Source organism: Grammomys surdaster, unplaced genomic scaffold, assembly GCF_004785775.1.
Source record: "Grammomys surdaster isolate TR1022 unplaced genomic scaffold, NIH_TR_1.0 205, whole genome shotgun sequence".
Classification (NCBI taxonomy): Eukaryota; Metazoa; Chordata; class Mammalia; order Rodentia; family Muridae; genus Grammomys; species Grammomys surdaster.
Window position 1 is genome coordinate 3,289,792 of NW_021604650.1, and position 18,591 is coordinate 3,308,382.

General features: G+C 56.1%; 4 protein-coding genes across 13 annotated transcripts in view; 3 read left to right on the forward strand and 1 right to left on the reverse strand.

The window, feature by feature from the left end:
* CUNH11orf80 (chromosome unknown C11orf80 homolog) overlaps nt 1–1,742 on the forward strand; it is a 76,832-nt gene extending 75,090 nt beyond the window's left edge. The window contains 3 exon segments of the mRNA XM_028770975.1: nt 203–281; nt 1,290–1,581; nt 1,583–1,742. Of these exon segments, the coding sequence (XP_028626808.1) occupies nt 203–281; nt 1,290–1,581; nt 1,583–1,634 (423 nt within the window). The 3' untranslated portion in view covers nt 1,635–1,742.
* Nucleotides 1,743–1,830: 88 nt separating this feature from the next.
* Nucleotides 1,831–4,927, forward strand: Rce1 (Ras converting CAAX endopeptidase 1). 5 transcript variants are annotated; one of them, XR_003711907.1, is made up of 8 exons: nt 1,831–2,043; nt 2,183–2,285; nt 2,382–2,461; nt 2,709–2,812; nt 3,293–3,460; nt 3,578–3,649; nt 3,918–3,980; nt 4,266–4,927. XR_003711907.1 is itself a non-coding variant. In XM_028771230.1 (8 exons), exons 1-8 carry the CDS (start codon nt 1,859–1,861, stop codon nt 4,499–4,501), a joined length of 990 nt encoding a protein of 329 aa, XP_028627063.1. In that variant the 5' UTR covers nt 1,832–1,858; the 3' UTR covers nt 4,502–4,927. The 5 variants fall into 5 exon arrangements, 4 of the variants coding, with proteins under 4 accessions (XP_028627063.1, XP_028627065.1, XP_028627066.1 ...); XM_028771230.1 differs by having other exon boundaries at nt 1,832–2,043; nt 2,378–2,461; nt 2,709–2,787; XM_028771232.1 differs by having other exon boundaries at nt 1,832–2,043; nt 2,709–2,787.
* An 818-nt stretch (nt 4,928–5,745) lies between these two features.
* The window catches only part of Pc (pyruvate carboxylase), a 107,819-nt gene continuing 94,973 nt past the window's right edge, over nt 5,746–18,591 (reverse strand). For all 6 annotated transcript variants that reach the window (XM_028771224.1, XM_028771223.1, XM_028771222.1 and 3 more), the window contains 11 exons: nt 17,687–17,869; nt 9,852–9,996; nt 9,515–9,604; nt 9,048–9,426; nt 8,372–8,612; nt 8,003–8,252; nt 7,553–7,797; nt 7,283–7,462; nt 6,961–7,209; nt 6,613–6,753; nt 5,746–6,534 (listed from right to left, as the gene is read on the reverse strand). In XM_028771224.1, coding sequence (XP_028627057.1) covers nt 6,286–6,534; nt 6,613–6,753; nt 6,961–7,209; nt 7,283–7,462; nt 7,553–7,797; nt 8,003–8,252; nt 8,372–8,612; nt 9,048–9,426; nt 9,515–9,604; nt 9,852–9,996; nt 17,687–17,869 — 2,352 coding nt within the window. In that variant the 3' untranslated portion in view covers nt 5,746–6,285. The remainder of the gene's footprint in view (nt 6,535–6,612; nt 6,754–6,960; nt 7,210–7,282; nt 7,463–7,552; nt 7,798–8,002; nt 8,253–8,371; nt 8,613–9,047; nt 9,427–9,514; nt 9,605–9,851; nt 9,997–17,686; nt 17,870–18,591) is intronic.
* On the forward strand, nt 11,921–15,811 carry Lrfn4 (leucine rich repeat and fibronectin type III domain containing 4). Its single transcript, XM_028771229.1, has 3 exons — nt 11,921–12,623; nt 13,074–14,432; nt 14,957–15,811. Exons 2-3 carry the CDS (start codon nt 13,084–13,086, stop codon nt 15,516–15,518), a joined length of 1,911 nt encoding a protein of 636 aa, XP_028627062.1. The 5' UTR covers nt 11,921–12,623; nt 13,074–13,083; the 3' UTR covers nt 15,519–15,811.

Sequence of the window (18,591 nt, forward strand, 5' to 3'; positions counted from 1 at the left end):
ATATGCTGGGAATGGCTACAGTGTGAGTTGCACAACGGTCCACAGAAGGGGATGCTTTGAAAGTTGGAGGCCGAGTAGAGACCGGTGAGTTAGGAGCATGAGGGAGTTCCAGGTGAAGAACATCCCTATAAACCAAACCACATGTCTCACTAAGGCTCACTCAGACTTCTACAAAATTTACTTGACTTTCTAATTGTTAAAGCACCTGACTACAGAGAAAAATATTTCAGCACAGAACACTGAAGACCAGCACAAGAATATTTGTCCGGAGTTCCCTGCAGGTAAGTCTTTAGCTTTGGGGGTAAGCTCTGGACTGAAACCAGAGAAATAAAATTCATGGCATGGAGCGGTCCAACTATCCCATTCCACTTTAGCCACGCTGCTGCCACCTGGGATTTAGTTGCCTTCCTCAGGGATTGAGGGGCTTGGAGTAGCAGCAGCATGCATTCCTACTTTAAAGCTACTCGATAAGACGAGAAATCTGTGTTGTACTTAGTATGTACACATTAGCTTTTCCAGAGAAAAGTGCATTCATTGACTGATATCCCCAGAGACTTGCTCAGGAGGTACCTGCCAAGGCAGGACTCTGTAAATTTGCACCTGAGGGGTTGGGGGCGTAGCTCAGTGACAGAGTGCTTGCTTGCTTGTCAATACCGAGTTTGATCCTCCTTCTTGTTTGTTCTTAGGAAAGTGGATCTATTACAGATAAGCTAATGGTGATTCCCAGCCTTCTTGATACCACCACCCTTTGGTTCCTCACGTTGTCGTGATCCCCAACTATAAAATTATCTTCATTGCTACCTAACTGTAATTTTGCCACTGTTATGAACCATAATATAATTACCTGGTATGCAACGTTGAGAACCGCTGAGCTAAAGCATGTTCATGAGTGTCTAATCCCAGCACTTGGGTGGTAGAAGCAGGATGATCACTCTAAGGCTGGCCTGGGTTTCATGAGAGTCTGTCTAAACATCAACAACAAAAGCTGCCTCTGTAGCAACTGCCTAGAATAATACCAGAGAGAGACTGAAATGCTTATTGCCCGAAGCAAAGCTTGGTTTCAGAGAGGAGCATGGAATACATATCACCCACTCTGTGGGTAAAGTTAGATGTACCCTATCATGGGGGCGTGGTGGTGGGGGCGCTACGGAAGGTCAGGCACTGAAAGGTTTTCATCTGGAAAGATGGAGCGGGAGAGTTAATTTAGAACTATGCCTCTGCCCCATCAGTCTCTGTAGCATTGGCACAAATCTTCAGGAAAGAGATGAAATTGGCTTGTTTTCTCCTAGAATCCAGAGGGCAAGCAGAAAACAAGAGGCTCAAGAGGAGCAGCCCCAACCAGGACAGGGAAGAATCGGGAGCTCTGGGCCCAGCCAAGGACCCGGGCCCGCCAGAATCCGCCACGCGCGACCGCGAGCCCACCGAGGCCTCCCTCACTGCTGGAGGGTCGCAGACCCAAGCGGCCCACCATAGGGTCCAGGCGGCAGACGCAGCGAGCCCTCCCGGCGGCCTGGAGGTACCGCAGCGAGCACAGGGCGGGCGCGGGCCTAAGCTACCGCCGCCGGGTCCTCACCACCGCCTCCTCCCGCAGGACTTGTGGCTACAGGAGGTCTCCAATCTGTCCGAGTGGCTGAGTCCGGGACACAGGTCCTAAGCGTCCGCTACTGAGACTCCCAGCAAGCCAAGGAAGCCCGGGACACGTGTGTCATGCCTTCCATATTTCAATAAAGCGGCTCCGAGCACACCGTGTCAAGTACAGTGGAAGGGGAGGAGCGCCCGGGGGACCCGGCAACTCGCGCCGCCGCCTGACGTCACCGGCGCCGTCGCGTCACTGCGGCGCGCCACGGGTCCGGGCGTGATGGCGGCGCTGGGCGGGGACGGGCTGCGTTTACTGTCGGTATCGCGGCCAGAGCGGCAGCCCGAGTCAGCCGCGCTGAGCGGCCCGGGCCCAGAGCTGTGCTGCTGGGTGTCTGTGTTCTCCTGCTTCAGCCTCGCCTGCTCCTACGTGGGCAGCCTCTACGTGTGGAAGAGCGAGCTGCCCAGGTACCGGGGGATGCGCGCGCGGCCCGAGTCCGCGCCCTCGCGAGGCGGGGCTGCGGGCGGAGCTTGGGCCGGACGGGGGTGGGGCCGTGTTGGCAAGTAGTTGCTGCAGGCCCCCAGAACTTACTGTCCCTTTTCCTAGGGACCACCCCGCTGTTATCAAGCGGCGTTTCACCAGTGTCCTGGTAGTCTCCAGCTTGTCCCCTCTTTGCGTGCTGCTCTGGAGGGAACTCACTGGCATCCAGGTGCGAAGGAGGCGGGACACAGGGCAACTAGGGAAAGAAACCAGATTTTTGTGGGAGGGAACATCACTGATGCCCCCTTTCCTGTGGCTCAGCCAGGCACATCACTGCTTACCTTGATGGGCTTCAGGCTGGAGGGCATTTTCCCAGCAGCTCTGCTGCCCCTGCTGCTAACTATGGTGAGTCCTGCTTTATTTTTCCTACTCTGTTATCACTAGTGTAATGACATGTCTTTCTTGTGTCCAGCTTTTGGCAGATGGCAGACAAGAATTACGATGTGGCCCTTGAGCCCCTGGTGTGCATGGCTGGGAAATCCTAGAACTCAGGAAACCTGAGGTCTCATGAGGCTGACCAAGGGCACAGGAGTGGGCAAGGTCATTGGATTGTGGTAAAAGGCTTTCACTTGATCTGTTTTTCTCCCCCCAGATCCTTTTCCTGGGTCCACTGATGCAGCTCTCTATGGATTGCCCGTGTGACCTGACAGATGGGCTGAAGGTTGTCCTGGGTGAGTCTTCAAGACTGAGGAAAAGGTAGGCACAGGCAGTCCAGAACACTGGGGAAAGGAGTCAGTGAGATGGTGTGATCTGGACTGGAGAGGTGAGATGTCACCTCTCAGGGTGTATTTCCTCACCAGTAAAATGGATTATATAGCTGCGTAACCTATAAGTTTATGATACTCAAGGAGACCTTTCTGGACCCAAAACAGTACTTGATATGGGCCAGACAGCATCTTCCCCTGCTTTTCCATCTTTTAGCTTCCCCAAAGGTTGGTCTTGGTTAAATTTGGGTACCTCTGAAATTTACTATGACTCCCTCATCTACTGCTGCCTTTCCTTACTGCTGTCAGTCATCTCAAGACACTGTAATTCTGTCTGATAAGGCTGTTCCCTTCCCCATTCTGATTCTTAGGATTTCCTAAATTGAGTTTGGCCAGAGTAAATCTGTGGGAGAGGGCCCCAGAGGTCTCTAGTAACTAGGCACTCATTGCATATCCTGAATATTTACTCTAGCCCCTCGTTCTTGGGCCCGCTGCCTCACAGACATGCGCTGGCTACGAAACCAAGTTATTGCACCCTTGACAGAGGAGCTGGTGTTCCGGGCTTGTATGCTGCCCATGCTAGCACCATGCACAGGTCTGGGCCCTGCTGTGTTCACCTGCCCACTCTTTTTTGGAGTCGGTGAGTCTAACCTGTCCAGCAGTGTTCCCAGAATGAGGGCTAAAAATGGGGCTTTGGGTGAGGGGGAGCTAGGTAGAAAGCCAGAGGAATAAGACGTGGTCTTCACCTTCCTCCCAGCCCATTTCCACCACATTATTGAGCAGCTGCGCTTCCGTCAAAGCAGTGTGGGAAGTATCTTCCTGTCTGCAGGTGAGGCCTGGAGAGCTGCCCAGGGGCAGTCAAGTCAAGGGTTGGGGTGTTATATCCCTCACAGACACTCTACAGAAAGGGTTGGAAACAGAGAGCTATAAGTATTGGATGGGGCCCACTGATTATGGAAGGTGGGGTACAGAGAACAGGCACAGATAATGGGCAGGCAGCCACTGCCATGGGGAAAGGGTGGTCTCTGGCTGTGGGATGTGCAGTACTGGGGTAGGGTGGGCATGCAGGTGTGGTCACTCGCAGCCTCCATCTCCAGCGTTCCAGTTCTCCTACACCGCTGTCTTCGGTGCTTATACGGCTTTCCTCTTCATCCGCACAGGTTGGTCCTCGGCCTTTTGTGGGTCTCCAGGGGCCCACAGATGTGGGTGGGAGAAGGGGGATACTGTGGATGCAACTGTTTCTTCTACCACAGTCCTAGAGATAGGCTAAGCAGGGCCCTCAGCTTTTTAAGATCTGAGAGGTGGAAGCAGAGGTTGTAGCATGGGGGCAGATGAGTGTGTGGGGTAGGGGTCACTGAGGTCCTGTTTGTGAGGCAAGGGTCACTAGCTCCATAAGGGCCCGAGGTGGGGGGCTGCTTCACATGTGCACCATCTCCTCTCTCCAGGACACCTGATAGGGCCGGTTCTCTGCCACTCCTTCTGCAACTACATGGGCTTCCCTGCTGTGTGTGCAGCCCTGGAGCATCCACAGAAGTGGCCACTGCTGGCAGGCTATGCCCTTGGTGTGGGACTCTTCCTGCTTCTGCTTCAACCCCTGACAGACCCCCAGCTCTACGGCAGCCTTCCTCTTTGTATGCTTCTGGAACGAACGGGGGCCTCAGAGACCCTACTGTGCTCCTGACCATCACTCTTGTGTGCACTCCAGTGAACTCTGATGGGCTCTCCAGCGCCTCCTCATCAAGGAATACTGCAAGGGAGGGGCTGGCTGGGGTCCCCGAGATCTCAGGAATTTTTGTAGGGGATTAAAGCCAGAGCTAGTTAAATCCCAGGGACCAAGAGAAAGGAGCAGATATCCAAAGGGTGCAGCCCCTCTCCAAGGGGGGATGAGCAGCAACTGGAAGTGAGGGGACAAAGGCAAATCCTAGGAGCTGTGCACTCCCTTTGGACTGATGCTTCTCTAGCTCCTTTGCGTCCCCCCTTCTCCCTTGAAAAGCTGCTCGGGTGGGTTTATTTATAAAACCCCTCCTCCCAACTTCCCAGGGTTTTCTCATTGTCTTTTTGCATCAAGACTTTGTATTGGGATATTAAAGAGATTTAACTTGGGTAACATGGTCTTGGAACTTTGGGGCTCTGTGTACTTGGATGTTGGTAAGGACCCAAGGCCACACTTGGGACTATGTATATTGTCCTGGCTACCTGGGCAGGTAAGCCTGGCAAGCAGGTCCCAACAGTAGAGGATAGGAAGGAGCCCTCAGTTGCTAAGGCTGTGGCTTACTTTCCTGAGCTCTGGTGGTAAGTTAGCAGGGGCCAAGTGGAAGCTCATCTCTGTGGGGCCTGCACCTCGGCTGACAAGGTTAAGGAATACCCACAGCAATGGAGCTTCCAGCCTATGTCCTGTGAGCTGGTGGAGGGTGGGTGAGCCTCATTCTATACAAGGATGTGGGTCCAGGGCCCAAGAGGAAGCTTCTCAGGAGTAGAGGCTTTTGGTTCTCTATAAACTGCTACCCCTCTGCTTTACCCAGTTCCTGGAGGAACCGAGGGCAAAGGTCACAGCCCTGAAAGTGGCAAACACTCTGTCAAGTACCTGCACTCTTATTATCTGCTCACCACGCTTCTAGAATGGTTTGTTTTCTTTGCTTTTTTAAAATTTGTGACTATCCTTTTACGTCTCCTACATTTTAGGTTGTTCTGAAACCCACTCCCTGAAGCTGGTGACTGAGAAAATGAACAGGTGGTCATTTACTAGTAACACTCCCCAAGGTTAGTTATAGCCACACTCAGGAAGGTATAATAGGAAGTATAACATACACCTGCCTCCCAACGAGTTCTTGTTTCCTCTAGCCTGTGTAGAAGCTGGTGGCTGGGAGGTGAGGGGGTTGGTAGGCAGTGGCCTGCTATAAGTACCCTGAGAACTCTAGGCAGACAGGCTTGTGGGGACAACTTTACTGAGGTCTAGGAAGTTTAAAGAAAAAAAGCACATCTGACCTAGATCCCACGGGAGTTTGAGAGAAACACACCCACACCACCCCTAGCCTGGGACAGCACTAGGGTGGGGTCGATTGTACATGACCTAGTGTGGAGGGCAAGGGAAGGCCACGTTTATTGAGCAAATTTCCCAGGACCTGTGAATTAGGTCTTCCCTCTACCCCCAGAGGTAGAACCCCTAAACCACCTCCCCCAGGTACAAGGCCACCTACTGTACACCGGTAGTCTCCCACGAGGAGCAGACCCTTATTTGGCAAGAGATGAATATGTGAGCAACTGCCTGCCAGTAAGAAAAGGACAAATAGCTGAAGGGAATGGGCGGGCCACTGCAGGTAGTGTGTGTGCTGTCCCATGGGACAGGACCTCAAGGGCCTGGCCTTCCTACTCTCAGGTACTTGCTGGCCTGGGCCTGCCCTGGCTGCACAGCTTCTGTTGAGAGGCTTGGGATAGGGTTGGCCAGGCTGCCAGGCTGGAGTAACATCACTCAATCTCTAGGATGAGGTCGTCGCCTTCCAGAGTCATGTCCTTGGTCACATGAACCTTTCGGATAGTGCCCTCCATGGGCGAAGTCACCACAGTCTCCATCTTCATGGCGCTGAGCACACAGAGAGGCTGGCCCTTAGCCACCTTGGCCCCTGCTGCCACCTTGATGTCTATGACCTTCCCAGGCATAGGGGCCCCAATTTGGCCCTTCACATCTTTCAAAGCCTTGGGATGGAAGTGCATCTCCTGCAGACAGGACAGAGATGACATAAGACAACAGATCAGGCCCATCCTTACCACCCGACTGCTCTGGTGGCACTGTACCTTCATGGCCTGAGTGTCTTTAACCAGAATGGATCGAAGCTGCCCATTGAGTTCAAAGAACACCTGCCTCTGGCCAGCACGGTTCAGGTCGCTTACAGCCAAGGCTTTGATGTGCAAGGTCTTGCCCCGTTCTAGCTCAACCTAGAGAGAAGACAGGAGACAGCTGGGGAGGAAGTCATGACCGCAGGCCCTGGATCCCACTTCTCTCATGTGAAGAAAGCCCAGCCTCTGGTCACATAGGACCATTCCTACTCTAAGCTCACAAGCCTGTGAATAGCGTTTGGGGCTGTATGGCAGGGCTGCTGTAGGCCATGGGGCTGAATGTAGACAAACACAAGAACCACTGACCTCAAACTCCTCTGCAATTTTGGGTCCTTGAAGAAAGAGGCGAGTATTAAGGCTATCCAGGGGGCCAAAGGTAGCTGTGAAGTCTTTGAATTGAGCAAAGACATCAGGGTACATGGCTGCAGAGAGAACATCCTCTGGGGTCACCTCTTCCCCATGCCTATCAATCAGGTCCTTCTCCAGCTCCTTCAGGTTCAGGGGAGGGAGGGAGGCTCCAGGCCGCCCCTCTATTCTTGGCAGGTCCTTTAGCACCTGAGGAGCAAGCAGAGGGTCAGGCCAGCTTCTTGTACTCAGTCCCTGAGTCATCATGATGTACCTTTCCTACCTTAGAGCGAAAGGGCTCAGGGAAACCCCCATGGGGAATGCCAATGTAGCCCTGAAGGAACTCCACCACAGAGCGGGGGAATGACAGCTCTTCTGCCTGAGCTTCTGCCTCTGCCCGGCTCAATCCGTTCTGCACCATAAACTGGGCCAGGTCCCCCACAATCTTGGAGGATGGTGTTACCTGAAGAGAAAAGATGTCTGGTAATAAGGATGCTATGCCCAGAGGCAGGAGTATAGGGTGCAGGGCCGTTAGATATGGGGCCTTGCTCACCTTAATGAGGTCCCCCAGCATCTGGTTAGCCTCCACATAGGCCTTCTTGACTTCCTTGAACTTGGAGCCAAGCCCCATGCTGTGGGCCTGGAAGTGTAGGTTGGTGTACTGGCCTCCTGGGATCTCGTTCTCATACACATCTGAGTTGCCAGACTTCATGGTAGCTGTGCAATCAAAGGCTGCGTACAGCCCTCGAGCCCCTTCCCAGTACTCACTGTAGTCAAACACACGCTCCAGGGGGACCTCTGCGGGGAGGCTGGAGTCAGGGGAGCCTGGCAATGTGCCAGTACTCCCAGGGATACTTTCCAGAACTCAGATTTAGCCCAGATCTCAAACTTGGGTGGGAGGAGGCGGTGGCCAGGCCAGTGTGAGGCATCTGAATTCCAGGCTCTGCTGGGATTATTCATGACTTTGAAAGGGGCATGGCCATGGGTTGTTACTCTATCCTACCTGTGTCCAGAGGAGTCCCTTTGGTACAGGCCACCAGGGCCCCCATGCTGGGCTGTGAGGTCATCCCAGACATGGAGTCTACTGCCACATCCACAACATCAGCCCCAGCTTGTGCACAGGCCAACATGGCTGCCACACCTGCCCCTGATGTATCATGAGTATGGATATGCAGTGGTAGGTCGGGGAATCGGTCCCGGAGGGAGCTGACCAGCATGGTGCAGGCTGCAGGCTTCAGCAGGCCTGCCATGTCCTGAAACAGTGAAGAGAAGGAACTGTGTGGTAAGGAGGGACCTGAGGTGTTCCTGTATTGCAGCCATGGTGGGTATCGTGGGCGGGTCAGAGGAGTTGATGGGCAAAAGGTCCCCGCACCTTAATGCACAGGATGTGAGTGCCAGCTCGCACCAGTTCTTCAGCTAGGCCCATGTAGTACTCCAGTGAGTATTTAGTTCGGCTGGGGTCAGCCACATCACCCGTGTATGAGATGGCGGCCTCCACCACACCCCCAGCACTGCCTGCCGCTTCCATGCCCAGCAGCATGTTTGGCAAGTAGTTGAGGGAGTCGAAGATTCGGAAGACGTCCATACCGTTCTCTTTGGCCACCTCACAGAACCTGGCAGGTGAGAAATCGGTGAATTCTTCCTGACTCCCTGTACTTCCTTCTCTAGGTCCTGGCCCCTAGGGAATGAAGTCTGGCCTGGCAGGGGACTGGGTATTTCAAACTGTGAACAAGGCCTTTTCCAGGGCAGCCTGGGCCAAGTGACTGGCACTGGCAGAGCCATCCTGCCTGACTGAGCCTGGAGGTGGGAAGATTCTTAGCAAGGAATGGTAGCTCAGGAGAAGAACACTGAGCTGAGCCCTCAGGCCCAGTTCCAACCCCAGCTCCATGCTGTGATTCCTGGGACAAGTCTTCTTCCTTAGTGTTTGCTGCCACAAGATCCAGAAACCCTAACTGCTCTGCCTCTGAAATTCTGTTTGGTCCCCATAGGATATAGTAAAGGACTCTATGGAGCCCACTGCTGTGTGGTCCCAGCAGACCCAGGCTTACTTGAAGACCACATTGTCAGGGTAGTTGGTGTAGCCCACAGCATTGGCCCCCCTCAATAGCATCTGGAATGGGATGTTGGGGATAAGTTCCCGGAGCTCCTGGAGCCGCCGCCAGGGGCACTCATACAAGAAGCGCATGGCAACATCAAATGTGGCTCCTCCCCAGTTCTCCATGCTGAAGAGCTTGTTGAAGTTGTGGGCAACATAGGGCGCAATCTTTTTAAGATCATGTGTGCGCACTCTAGTGGCCAGTAGTGACTGGTGGGCATCCCGGAAGGTTGTGTCCATCAGCAGCAGCCCCTGGTGATTCCGCACAGCTCGGGCAAAGCCCTCTGGCCCCTCTCGCAGAAGGATGTCTCTGAAACCAGCTGGGGGTGGGCCTAGAGTAGACAAGAACACAAATGCCTGTCCTACAGGTAGCAACCTCCCGCTATCACTTTGAGTTGTTAAAAATGGATCTCAACCTACCTATGGGCACCACAGGGACAGCAGGGTCCACAGGGCTGGGACTGACCTTGACAGGGATTGGAGTGGTAGGGCCATTTACCATGACATGTCCTGGAGAGAAAGTGGGCACTGGGTCAGGACAGGCTGGTCGGAGGAAGAGTCAAGGGCAGCAATGTGAGTGGGACGTTCTGGGATGGGGACTTTCTCCGGGACACCTGGGCCTTTTGGGTCCAGGCAGTGGAAACCTATTAAGGGGCGTGAGGACAGAAAGGAGGACACAGGACCTTAACAAGGGCAGGGGTACACGGTGGGAGACAAGAAAAAGTTGGGAGGGAAGAGAAAGGCAGCGCAGGCAGACCGAGGTAATGTAGCAACTTCTGGGCCCGGTTCTGTGCAGGCCGAAGCTGGAACAGCTCAGGGTTCTCGTCGATGAACTGGGTGTCCACGGTGCCCGCTAGGAACTGCTGGTTGTTGAGCACATTCTGCAGGAAGGGGATGTTGGTCTGCAAGACAGAGGCAGGGGGTCACTATGCAGCTAAGGGAGGGAACAGAGATTACAGGCACTCCTCTGGAGCACTGCAGCTTCCCCATCTCACCAGCATCCTGGCAACCCCTGAAGTTACCAGGGGCTAGATGCTCATCCTCCATCTTTGCTCACCCCAGAACATATGCCAGTGCCATCCTCTCTTGATTGCGTCCACGGTAAGATCTAACACCTCCCATAGCCTAGAACCTAGCTCCTGTAGCAGCACACACACTACCCTCTAACCCCACCAGCCATGCTTCTTGAACTCATTTTCCTGAGACCACCTCCTGCTCATTCCATGGCATCCTCCCATCCTCTTGGTAGCAGCTCCCACCTAGACACTCTTCCCTGACCTCATTTTTTTCCTCTCCTACCCTTCCACTGCTCACATGCTACTCTCCTTAGGACACCCTGATCTGGACCTGCTACTCCTGTGACAGTCTCTCAAGTGGCACCATCTCCAGGATATCTGCACTCCCCGTGGAGCTCATCAAGCCCTGCGTCCTGCTCCCAGCCTATCTGGTAGATGGATACCTTGCCCTCTACCCTGCCTATCCATCTTTTCCTGTGTGACTGGGCATACTGGACCCCTGTCCCATTACAAACCTGGACTCTCTCTTCAGCTCACTCCACATTTTCCCCAAGCTGCCTCAACACAGTCACCCTTGCCCAACAGATTGGACAAGAGTGGAGCCTTGCCCACCAGCTTGTGACAGGGAGTCATTAATGATTACAAAGCAGGCCCAGCTATCGGTGCCTCGCAGCCTTGCATCTGTTTGTCTCCTGGAAACTTGCCCATGCGCCCTCCCCCAAAAGGGACCAAAGCATGTTAGACCATCTGAGGAACCCGGGGCTGCATAAGGGTGAGAAGGATCCTCAAAGCCCAACCACCACGTAGACTCCTTCCCTTTGCTACTACTGGACCTACCAACATTGCCTCTACTGGAAAGCTCCATAGTTAGTGGTAGAAACAGGGCCAGGACCCACCTGGCTCCCACAACAGAGTAACACATGGCAGAGACAAGAATACGTGTATATTTGGAGTGAATGGGAACTCTTTAGGGGAAGAAAAAGAAGTATCTGGCACCACCTCATATCACAGATGACTGGGCTAAAGATCTAAATTATTTTTGTAACATCTGGGGTGTCCCAGCAACAAGCCAAGCAGTGGCTTCCAGCTGCAAGGACTTAAGCCCCTCGAGCTGCAGGGTTTCCTTAGGTACTATTCCTGTGAATAGTACAGGCAATTAACAGTCCTAGATCTCCATGAGAAAACCGTTTCTGTAGTTAAGTAACTTGTTCAAGACTGTGCAGCTGTACCAGGCAGGACCTGAATCCAATCTCTTTCTCCCCCAGTTCCTGCCACCAACTCACTCCTTAGATTCAGGTATGGAGGGAAGGGAATAGGAAGAAGAGGTCCAGGTAGCCTGGGATGAGAAGATGCCCCGCAGGAGGTGATAACTTCCCATCCCAACTAAGTGAACCACTCCTGGGAGATGAACAAGATACCCAACTTGGTTCTGAGCCCACTTCACATTTTAGACCGTTCGGACCACACTCCCTAGGAGGAGGCCGCTCTAGAAGAGGGGAGGCGGAGCTATGACACGGAGAGGACCACTGACGCACAGCTTCAAACAGCGTGCCACAGCCAGCCTGCTGGGAAACCGTGCAGCACAGACCAATCCAGCCGGAGGCGGAGGCCGGTTGGCTGGGGAGCGCTGGGCAGGGCGGGAGGGAGACCAAGAAGAAAAGGGAGGGGCGCGGTGGGGCGGGGCACGACGCCAGTCTCGTGGCCAAGCCCTCAGGCCCCACCCGCAGAAGCCCTGTTGGGGGCGCCACCCCAGCTCCCCCCCAGGGTTCCGGCCTGTGGGGGATTCTTCACGTGACGCGGTGATGCAGAACGGTTGTGACCTTCAGTGTGTGTCTGCGAACGTGGGGGTCCCAGTAACAGTGCGGGTTTGCACCCGGCCCTGCCCGTGGGTGCGGGGACGTGTGGGTGTGTGGGCATATGTGGGCGTGTTGGGGAGGGTGCCCAGAGACATGTGACAAAGACCCGTCTCTGGGAGATGGTAAAGGGGCCTAGGAGCTGGCGCTTTGTCTGGTTGTCTGCAGAGCCGCGGCGCCCGCCTGAGCGGTTGCAGGATGCTTGGGCGCCAGGGTGGCCGAGGGCGCGCACACCCGTGCCAGGGTGAGTGCGCTGCGGCAGCGCCGTGGGGCAGCGCGGAGGACTTGGCCGGGCCTCGGGCGTGACTGGGCGCCACCCGTGGGCGCTGCAGTGGCCGCGTGTCCCCGTGACCTCCGGAGCCAGGCTGGGGCCCGGGTGGATCCCTGTGCCCCTCCCGGTCCACCCTCCACGTGCGTGTTCGCGGGGCGCGTGTCCGCCAGCGCGCACTCGCCTGCCTGTCGCCGCCGCCACCGCGAACGGCGCGGAGAAAAGGTGCCGGGAGCCGAGAGAGCCGGGGCCGAGGGCCCGAGCGCCATGGGCCGGAGGGCGCGCGGCTGGCGGGCCGGGCCTCGCCCCCGCGAGACAGCGGCCTGGAGTCGGCAGGGGCCGGCTGGGTCCGCGGGGAGGCCAGCCCGCGCCCCCTGAGCGACGGACACCAGGTGAGCCCCCCTCCCCCGCCCCAACAGGGCTCAGAGGGAGGCCCGCCCGGGGAGGAGCCACAGTCCACGCCAGGAATTTGGGGGACGCCATCCTCAGCCACGAAGGGGAAGGCACGGAGGGGGGAGGGGGCTGGCCATTCCAGAGGATGCCAGAAGGAAGTTCCCCGGACCCTCCCTGGTCTTGGCCCTTCTCCACTTCCTGCCTCATGCCTCACCTTGTTCCCAGTACCTGGACTCCCTTCAACTGCTTGGGAAATGTGACCTTTACTCTAGGGGGGCCTTAGTCTGCAGCCCCAGCCATCTTTTCTCCCTGGGGTCCTCCGTGAGCCTCGTAGCCAAACCTTCCCCAGTTTCAGACTCTGGAAACTGGTTCCTGGGACTGTGCCCTGGGCACAAGTGGGCACTTGCCCTAGCCCCACCTGTGCCTGGGGCTGCGGCCCTTTCCCACAGGGCACTCACCATGGCCCCACCGCTCCTATTGCTGCTGCTGGCCAGTGGAGCCGCTGCCTGCCCGCTACCCTGTGTGTGCCAGAACCTGTCGGAGTCGCTCAGCACCCTTTGTGCCCACCGAGGCCTGCTGTTTGTGCCACCCAACGTGGACAGGCGCACAGTTGAACTGCGCCTGGCTGACAACTTCATCCAGGCCCTGGGACCACCTGACTTCCGCAACATGACAGGGCTGGTGGACCTAACATTGTCTCGAAATGCCATCACCCGCATTGGGGCTCGCTCCTTTGGGGACTTGGAGAGCCTGCGCTCCTTGCACCTGGATGGCAACAGGCTGGTGGAGCTGGGCAGCAGCAGCCTACGGGGGCCTGTCAACCTCCAGCATCTCATTCTTAGTGGCAATCAGCTGGGCCGAATCGCTCCTGGGGCCTTCGATGACTTCCTTGACAGTCTCGAGGACCTAGATGTGTCCTATAACAATCTCCGGCAGGTTCCCTGGGCCGGCATCGGCTCCATGCCTGCCCTGCATACCCTTAACCTGGACCATAACCTCATCGATGCACTGCCCCCAGGTGTCTTTGCCCAGCTTAGCCAGCTCTCCCGCCTTGACCTCACCTCCAACCGCCTGGCCACCCTGGCACCCGATCCACTCTTCTCCCGAGGTCGGGATGCGGAGGCCTCGCCTTCCCCGCTGGTGCTGAGTTTCAGCGGAAACCCACTGCACTGCAACTGTGAGCTGCTGTGGCTGCGGCGGCTGGCCCGGCCTGATGACCTGGAAACCTGCGCTTCTCCACCAACCCTGGCTGGCCGCTACTTCTGGGCGGTGCCTGAGGGAGAGTTCTCCTGTGAGCCTCCGCTGATTGCCCGACACACACAGCGCCTATGGGTGCTAGAGGGCCAGCGGGCCACTCTACGCTGCAGGGCCCTTGGTGACCCTGTACCCACCATGCACTGGGTTGGCCCTGATGACAGGCTGGTTGGCAATTCTTCTCGAGCCTGGGCTTTCCCCAATGGAACCCTAGAGATTGGGGTGACAGGTGCTGGAGATGCAGGAGCCTATACCTGCATTGCCACCAACCCTGCTGGTGAGGCCACAGCCCGAGTGGAGCTCCGGGTACTGGCTTTGCCCCATGGTGGGAACACCAGTGCTGAGGGGGGCCGTCCTGGACCCTCGGACATTGCCGCTTCTGCTAGAACTGCTGCCGAAGGCGAGGGAACTTTAGAATCTGAACCAGCTGTGCAAGTGACAGAGGTGACTGCCACCTCCGGCCTGGTGAGCTGGGGCCCAGGGCGGCCAGCTGACCCAGTGTGGATGTTCCAAATCCAGTACAACAGCAGCGAGGATGAGACCCTCATCTACCGGTGAGGATGGGCCTTGCACACACCCTTCAGCCTGCTTTGTTCACTGCGCCTCCCTTCCTGCTGACCCTGTATCCCCAAGTTCTGCCTGTTCCCCCCCAGACCTGTGCCTGCTCCTCTACTTCTAAACTCTTGGAGCATGGCTGGGGCAGAGGAACGCAGCTGCTTTTATAAGGGGTCTTCAGGTGAGGCTGTATGTGCCAGCCTTCCTGACCATCAGTCATAGCAGCTTGGGTGTCTGCTAAAGCTCCTGACCCCCACCCCTGGGTATTTTTTGCCTCTGCTTGGTTCCATTCCCCACCCCCAACTCCTGATACCTGAGGCCTGTGTCAGCACATGTCCATCTCTGCCCTAGCACTATTCTGCGTGTGGATGCCTGTCGTTGTTTTTGCTTTCCTGAGGGAACACAGGCCTGTGTGTGTTGACAGGGCCTTACAGGCCTGAGGGGCTGTTCAGGGCAAATCAGAAAGATGGGAATGGGGGCTGTACCCCACCCTGGGGCTCTGACCACCTGCCCTTGCCTGCAGGATTGTACCAGCCTCCAGCCACCACTTCCTGCTGAAGCACCTGGTTCCCGGTGCTGACTACGACCTCTGCCTGCTGGCCCTGTCACCTGCTGCTGGGCCCTCCGACCTCACAGCCACTAAACTGCTGGGCTGTGCCCACTTCTCTACGCTACCAGCCACCCCCCTGTGCCATGCCCTACAGGCCCATGTGCTGGGCGGGACCCTGACTGTGGCAGTGGGGGGCGTCCTAGTGGCTGCCTTACTGGTCTTCACTGTGGCCTTGCTGGTTCGGGGCCGGGGAGCTGGGAATGGCCGCCTCCCACTCAAACTCAGCCATGTCCAATCCCAGACCAATGGTGGCACCAGCCCCATGCCCAAGAGCCACCCACCACGGAGCCCTCCACCCCGTCCCCAGCGCAGCTGCTCTCTGGACCTAGGAGACACCGGTGGATGCTATGGGTATGCCAGGCGCCTGGGAGGAGCCTGGGCCCGGCGGAGCCACTCTGTACATGGGGGGCTGCTGGGAGCTGGGTGTCGGGGTATGGGGGGCAGTGCAGAGCGGCTGGAGGAGAGTGTGGTGTGACAGAAAGGGCAGCCTCTCTTGTGCCCTGAGGAAGGAGCAGTGCCACTGTTGGGCCCAGGTGGCAGCACCCAGCCTGGGTGGGCAGCACGGCCCTGGGTCCTACTCTGCTTTTTATCCTCAGTACCTCAGGCCCCCATGTACTTGGTGGGACAGCAAACCCTCTCCTTGGTTTTGGCCTCCAGACTAAAGGGACAGGTCCCACCAACAGGTGCTCAGAGCCACCAAGGCAGGGGCTGCAGCCACCAAGAGGGAGTCTTGTTTCTATTTATAATAAAATTGTTGGGGACACTTCAGTGTTGATCTTTGGTCTCGTCCTGTTGGTCCCTGGTAGGGAGGAAGGGAGGCTGTTGGGGGTACCCAGATGAGTGCAGGTGTCAAGGCTAAAGCTGCCAGGCCCAGCAGAGGTGGTTCTCACAGCCCAAGACTCCCAGCTAGTCCATGGGAAGCCTAGGGTAGCAGTCAAGAGTTGGGGTCTGGTGTCTGCTGGCCCTGTCAGAAGGCAGGCATCAATCTAGGAGCCTCTGGAAGGTCCTGTGCTTTCAGGGGCCTGAGTAAGATGCTCTTCTAAGATTGTGCAGCTCTATGTTGGGCTTTCTGGGAAAGCTGACTTCAGCCAGCTGATGAGGTGAATACACAGCCTGTGCTGCTCTGCTGTCTGGCTGGACCCCACAGCCTCCTGATAATGAGCTGAACACACCTGTGGACCCACAGTGCGAAGATGAGTCCTGCATGGGCACCCAGTTGCTTACTGAAAGTGCAGAAATAGATACTGGCAGCCAAGCAGCTTGGGCAGCATTCTACTGTGCCCACAACTGCAGCCAAGCTCACACTCACCCAGCCTCCTGGCACCATAACAAAGCTGTGTGTTACCTAGAGGAAAGTTTGAGGGAATAAGCAATAGTTGGGAGGGAGCAGACACAGAGTAGGATGTGCCCAGGAAGGGAACAGACACAGGCCCCAAATCCTGTTGCTGTTTCTGTAGTCATGAACCCTACTGTCCCTGTTCTCACGAATGGAAGAGGATGCTGGGATCTTGAACTCACTGTGATATAGGACAGGTGTGTAAGGTTGTATGGCTCAGGGTACCTGGCACTAAGGGTGGAAAAATAATCAGTATTGGCATAACCTCAAACCAGGGGACAGCACAGTGTGTACCCCACTACCCCTCCCATCCCTGGTCAGCCAGAGGAAAGCCAGGTCCCAGAGCATAAGGCAGTGAATCTAGGATGTGGGGAGTTGATTTTACAGCATACCTCTGACCCCAAGGCAAGGCATGGGCCCCAACAGAGCCTGTGAGCTCCAGATAGCAGAAGGAAGACCCTAACATCTAGGAACCCAACATCTTTCCCGATATGGGCTATGGGAAACAGGTTTCTCTGCCCTGCCCCACAGTACAGGCTCAAAACCTTCCTCCCACCAGCTTTTCCAAAAAGTCTTTGAGCCCACTATAGTCACTGACAGAACCTGTGAACAGACAGGAAGATGACTGTGGCCACTGGGGACAGCACTGGCACAGTGGGCCCATGAGCAGCTAAGCTTTAGCAAAAATAAAGGACTGGAAGAGGTCAGCACCCAGCACTGCCCATATAGCCAGAGCACCCCATGGGAGCCTCTGGAAGAGGAGGGAAGAACTCAACAGGGGCTGCGGGCCTAAGTCTATACCTAAGTATGCCAGGTAGGATACAAGTGCTGGCTTCAAAGGACAGAACAGCATTTCTTGGCTCTGAATTTCTCCGTAGCTGCAGAAACTAGTTACAAAAGTAGCCCAACAAGGAAGCACTAGGCACCATGAGGCTCTTGTTACCTTACAGAGGCCCAACCACTGTGGCCAGAGCCCTGGTCCTCAGCATATGTTTCTTGGCTACTCTGAAGCACCTGCCACTCTAGATGCCAGGAAGCCAGGAGAGCTGGGAGCTGGCAGAGGGTCTGAGCTTATTTGTCAGGGCTAGAGCTCTCACCCTGGGATCCATACTTAGACAGAGACCCAGCAGGGCCCTGGCACCAGCAGCCTGAGTCCAGCCAGGAGAGATTACTGTGCTACTGAAACTGACAGCCACCTCAATAAAAGTAAAGCAAGAACAAGGCAGACACCACAGCTGCCCCTCGGTAACACTTAACCAAGAGGGCCCACTGTGGGCAAAGGCCGCGGGGAAGGCGCAACCTCTCACCTTTACGCCTCGGACACGGAACTCAGCCAGGGCTCTGCTCATCTTGGTGGCAGCTGTGGGGTGGTCTTTGCCGTGGGCAATGACTTTGACGAGCAGAGAGTCATAGTGGGGCGATATGACAGCCCCCTGGAATGCAGAGGCGTTGTCCAGGCGGATGCCCATGCCCTCACCGCTCCGGAAAACCTGTTGCCAGAAGGAAGTGCAAGTCAGCAGCTGGGGTGGACCTGGATGGAGAGGCTGAGCTCAAGGGCACCAGGCAGCCCCACTGACCAGTCAGGTTTCTTTCTACCTCTGCCAGCAGACCCAGGCTCCAACGCTTGTGAGTCCTATGCCTTCACTCTTGTAGTGCAGCAAGGAGAGGACAGGGAGGAAATGCCCTGCCAGGCTCCCAGACCACGCTCAGACCAGTTAGCCCTGGGGGGAGGGGCCAGGCCGGATCTTTAGCACCTGCTTGACTACCCTCCCTCCTGTAGGCCCATCCGTGTCCACCATCATTGCAGGAGCAGCACGCACAGCAGCTCGCTGGAGAAGCAGCGGCTAAAGCAGAGAAGTTCCTGCCCAGATGGTGCTGGGTCAGATAGAAGGACACAGGACACAGGACACAGGACACAGGACATTAGCAAGGAATGGAGGTGGTAGGCTGACTGAGGAAGGATTCGGCTGCTTAGTTTTCCTTTTGTTTTTTGAGACAGACCAGCTTTTTTGTAGTCCAGACCAGCCTTACAATGTAGCCTAGGCTGGCCTTGAACTCATGATGACCCTCCTGTCTCAACATGAGTGCTGAAATTGCACCACCATACCCAGCTTGGTTCTTTTGTTTGTTTGGTTTTTGATGCAGTTGGTGGTGATGGTGGAGGTGGTGGAGGTGGTGGAGATGGTGGAGGTGGAGGTGGAGGAGGTGGAGG

Excerpts from the sequence above, each read along its gene's own strand:
- Rce1 (XM_028771233.1), top strand. The coding sequence starts at position 1,859 with ATGGCGGCGCTGGGCGGGGACGGGCTGCGTTTACTGTCGGTATCGCGG. Across the intron at positions 2,788-3,292 it reads TGGGCTGAAGGTTGTCCTGG|CCCCTCGTTCTTGGGCCCGC; the intron begins GTGAGTCTTCAA and ends TATTTACTCTAG. Across the intron at positions 3,650-3,904 it reads AAGTATCTTCCTGTCTGCAG|CCTCCATCTCCAGCGTTCCA; the intron begins GTGAGGCCTGGA and ends GGTCACTCGCAG.
- Lrfn4 (XM_028771229.1), top strand. The coding sequence starts at position 13,084 with ATGGCCCCACCGCTCCTATTGCTGCTGCTGGCCAGTGGAGCCGCTGCC. Across the intron at positions 14,433-14,956 it reads GATGAGACCCTCATCTACCG|GATTGTACCAGCCTCCAGCC; the intron begins GTGAGGATGGGC and ends CCTTGCCTGCAG.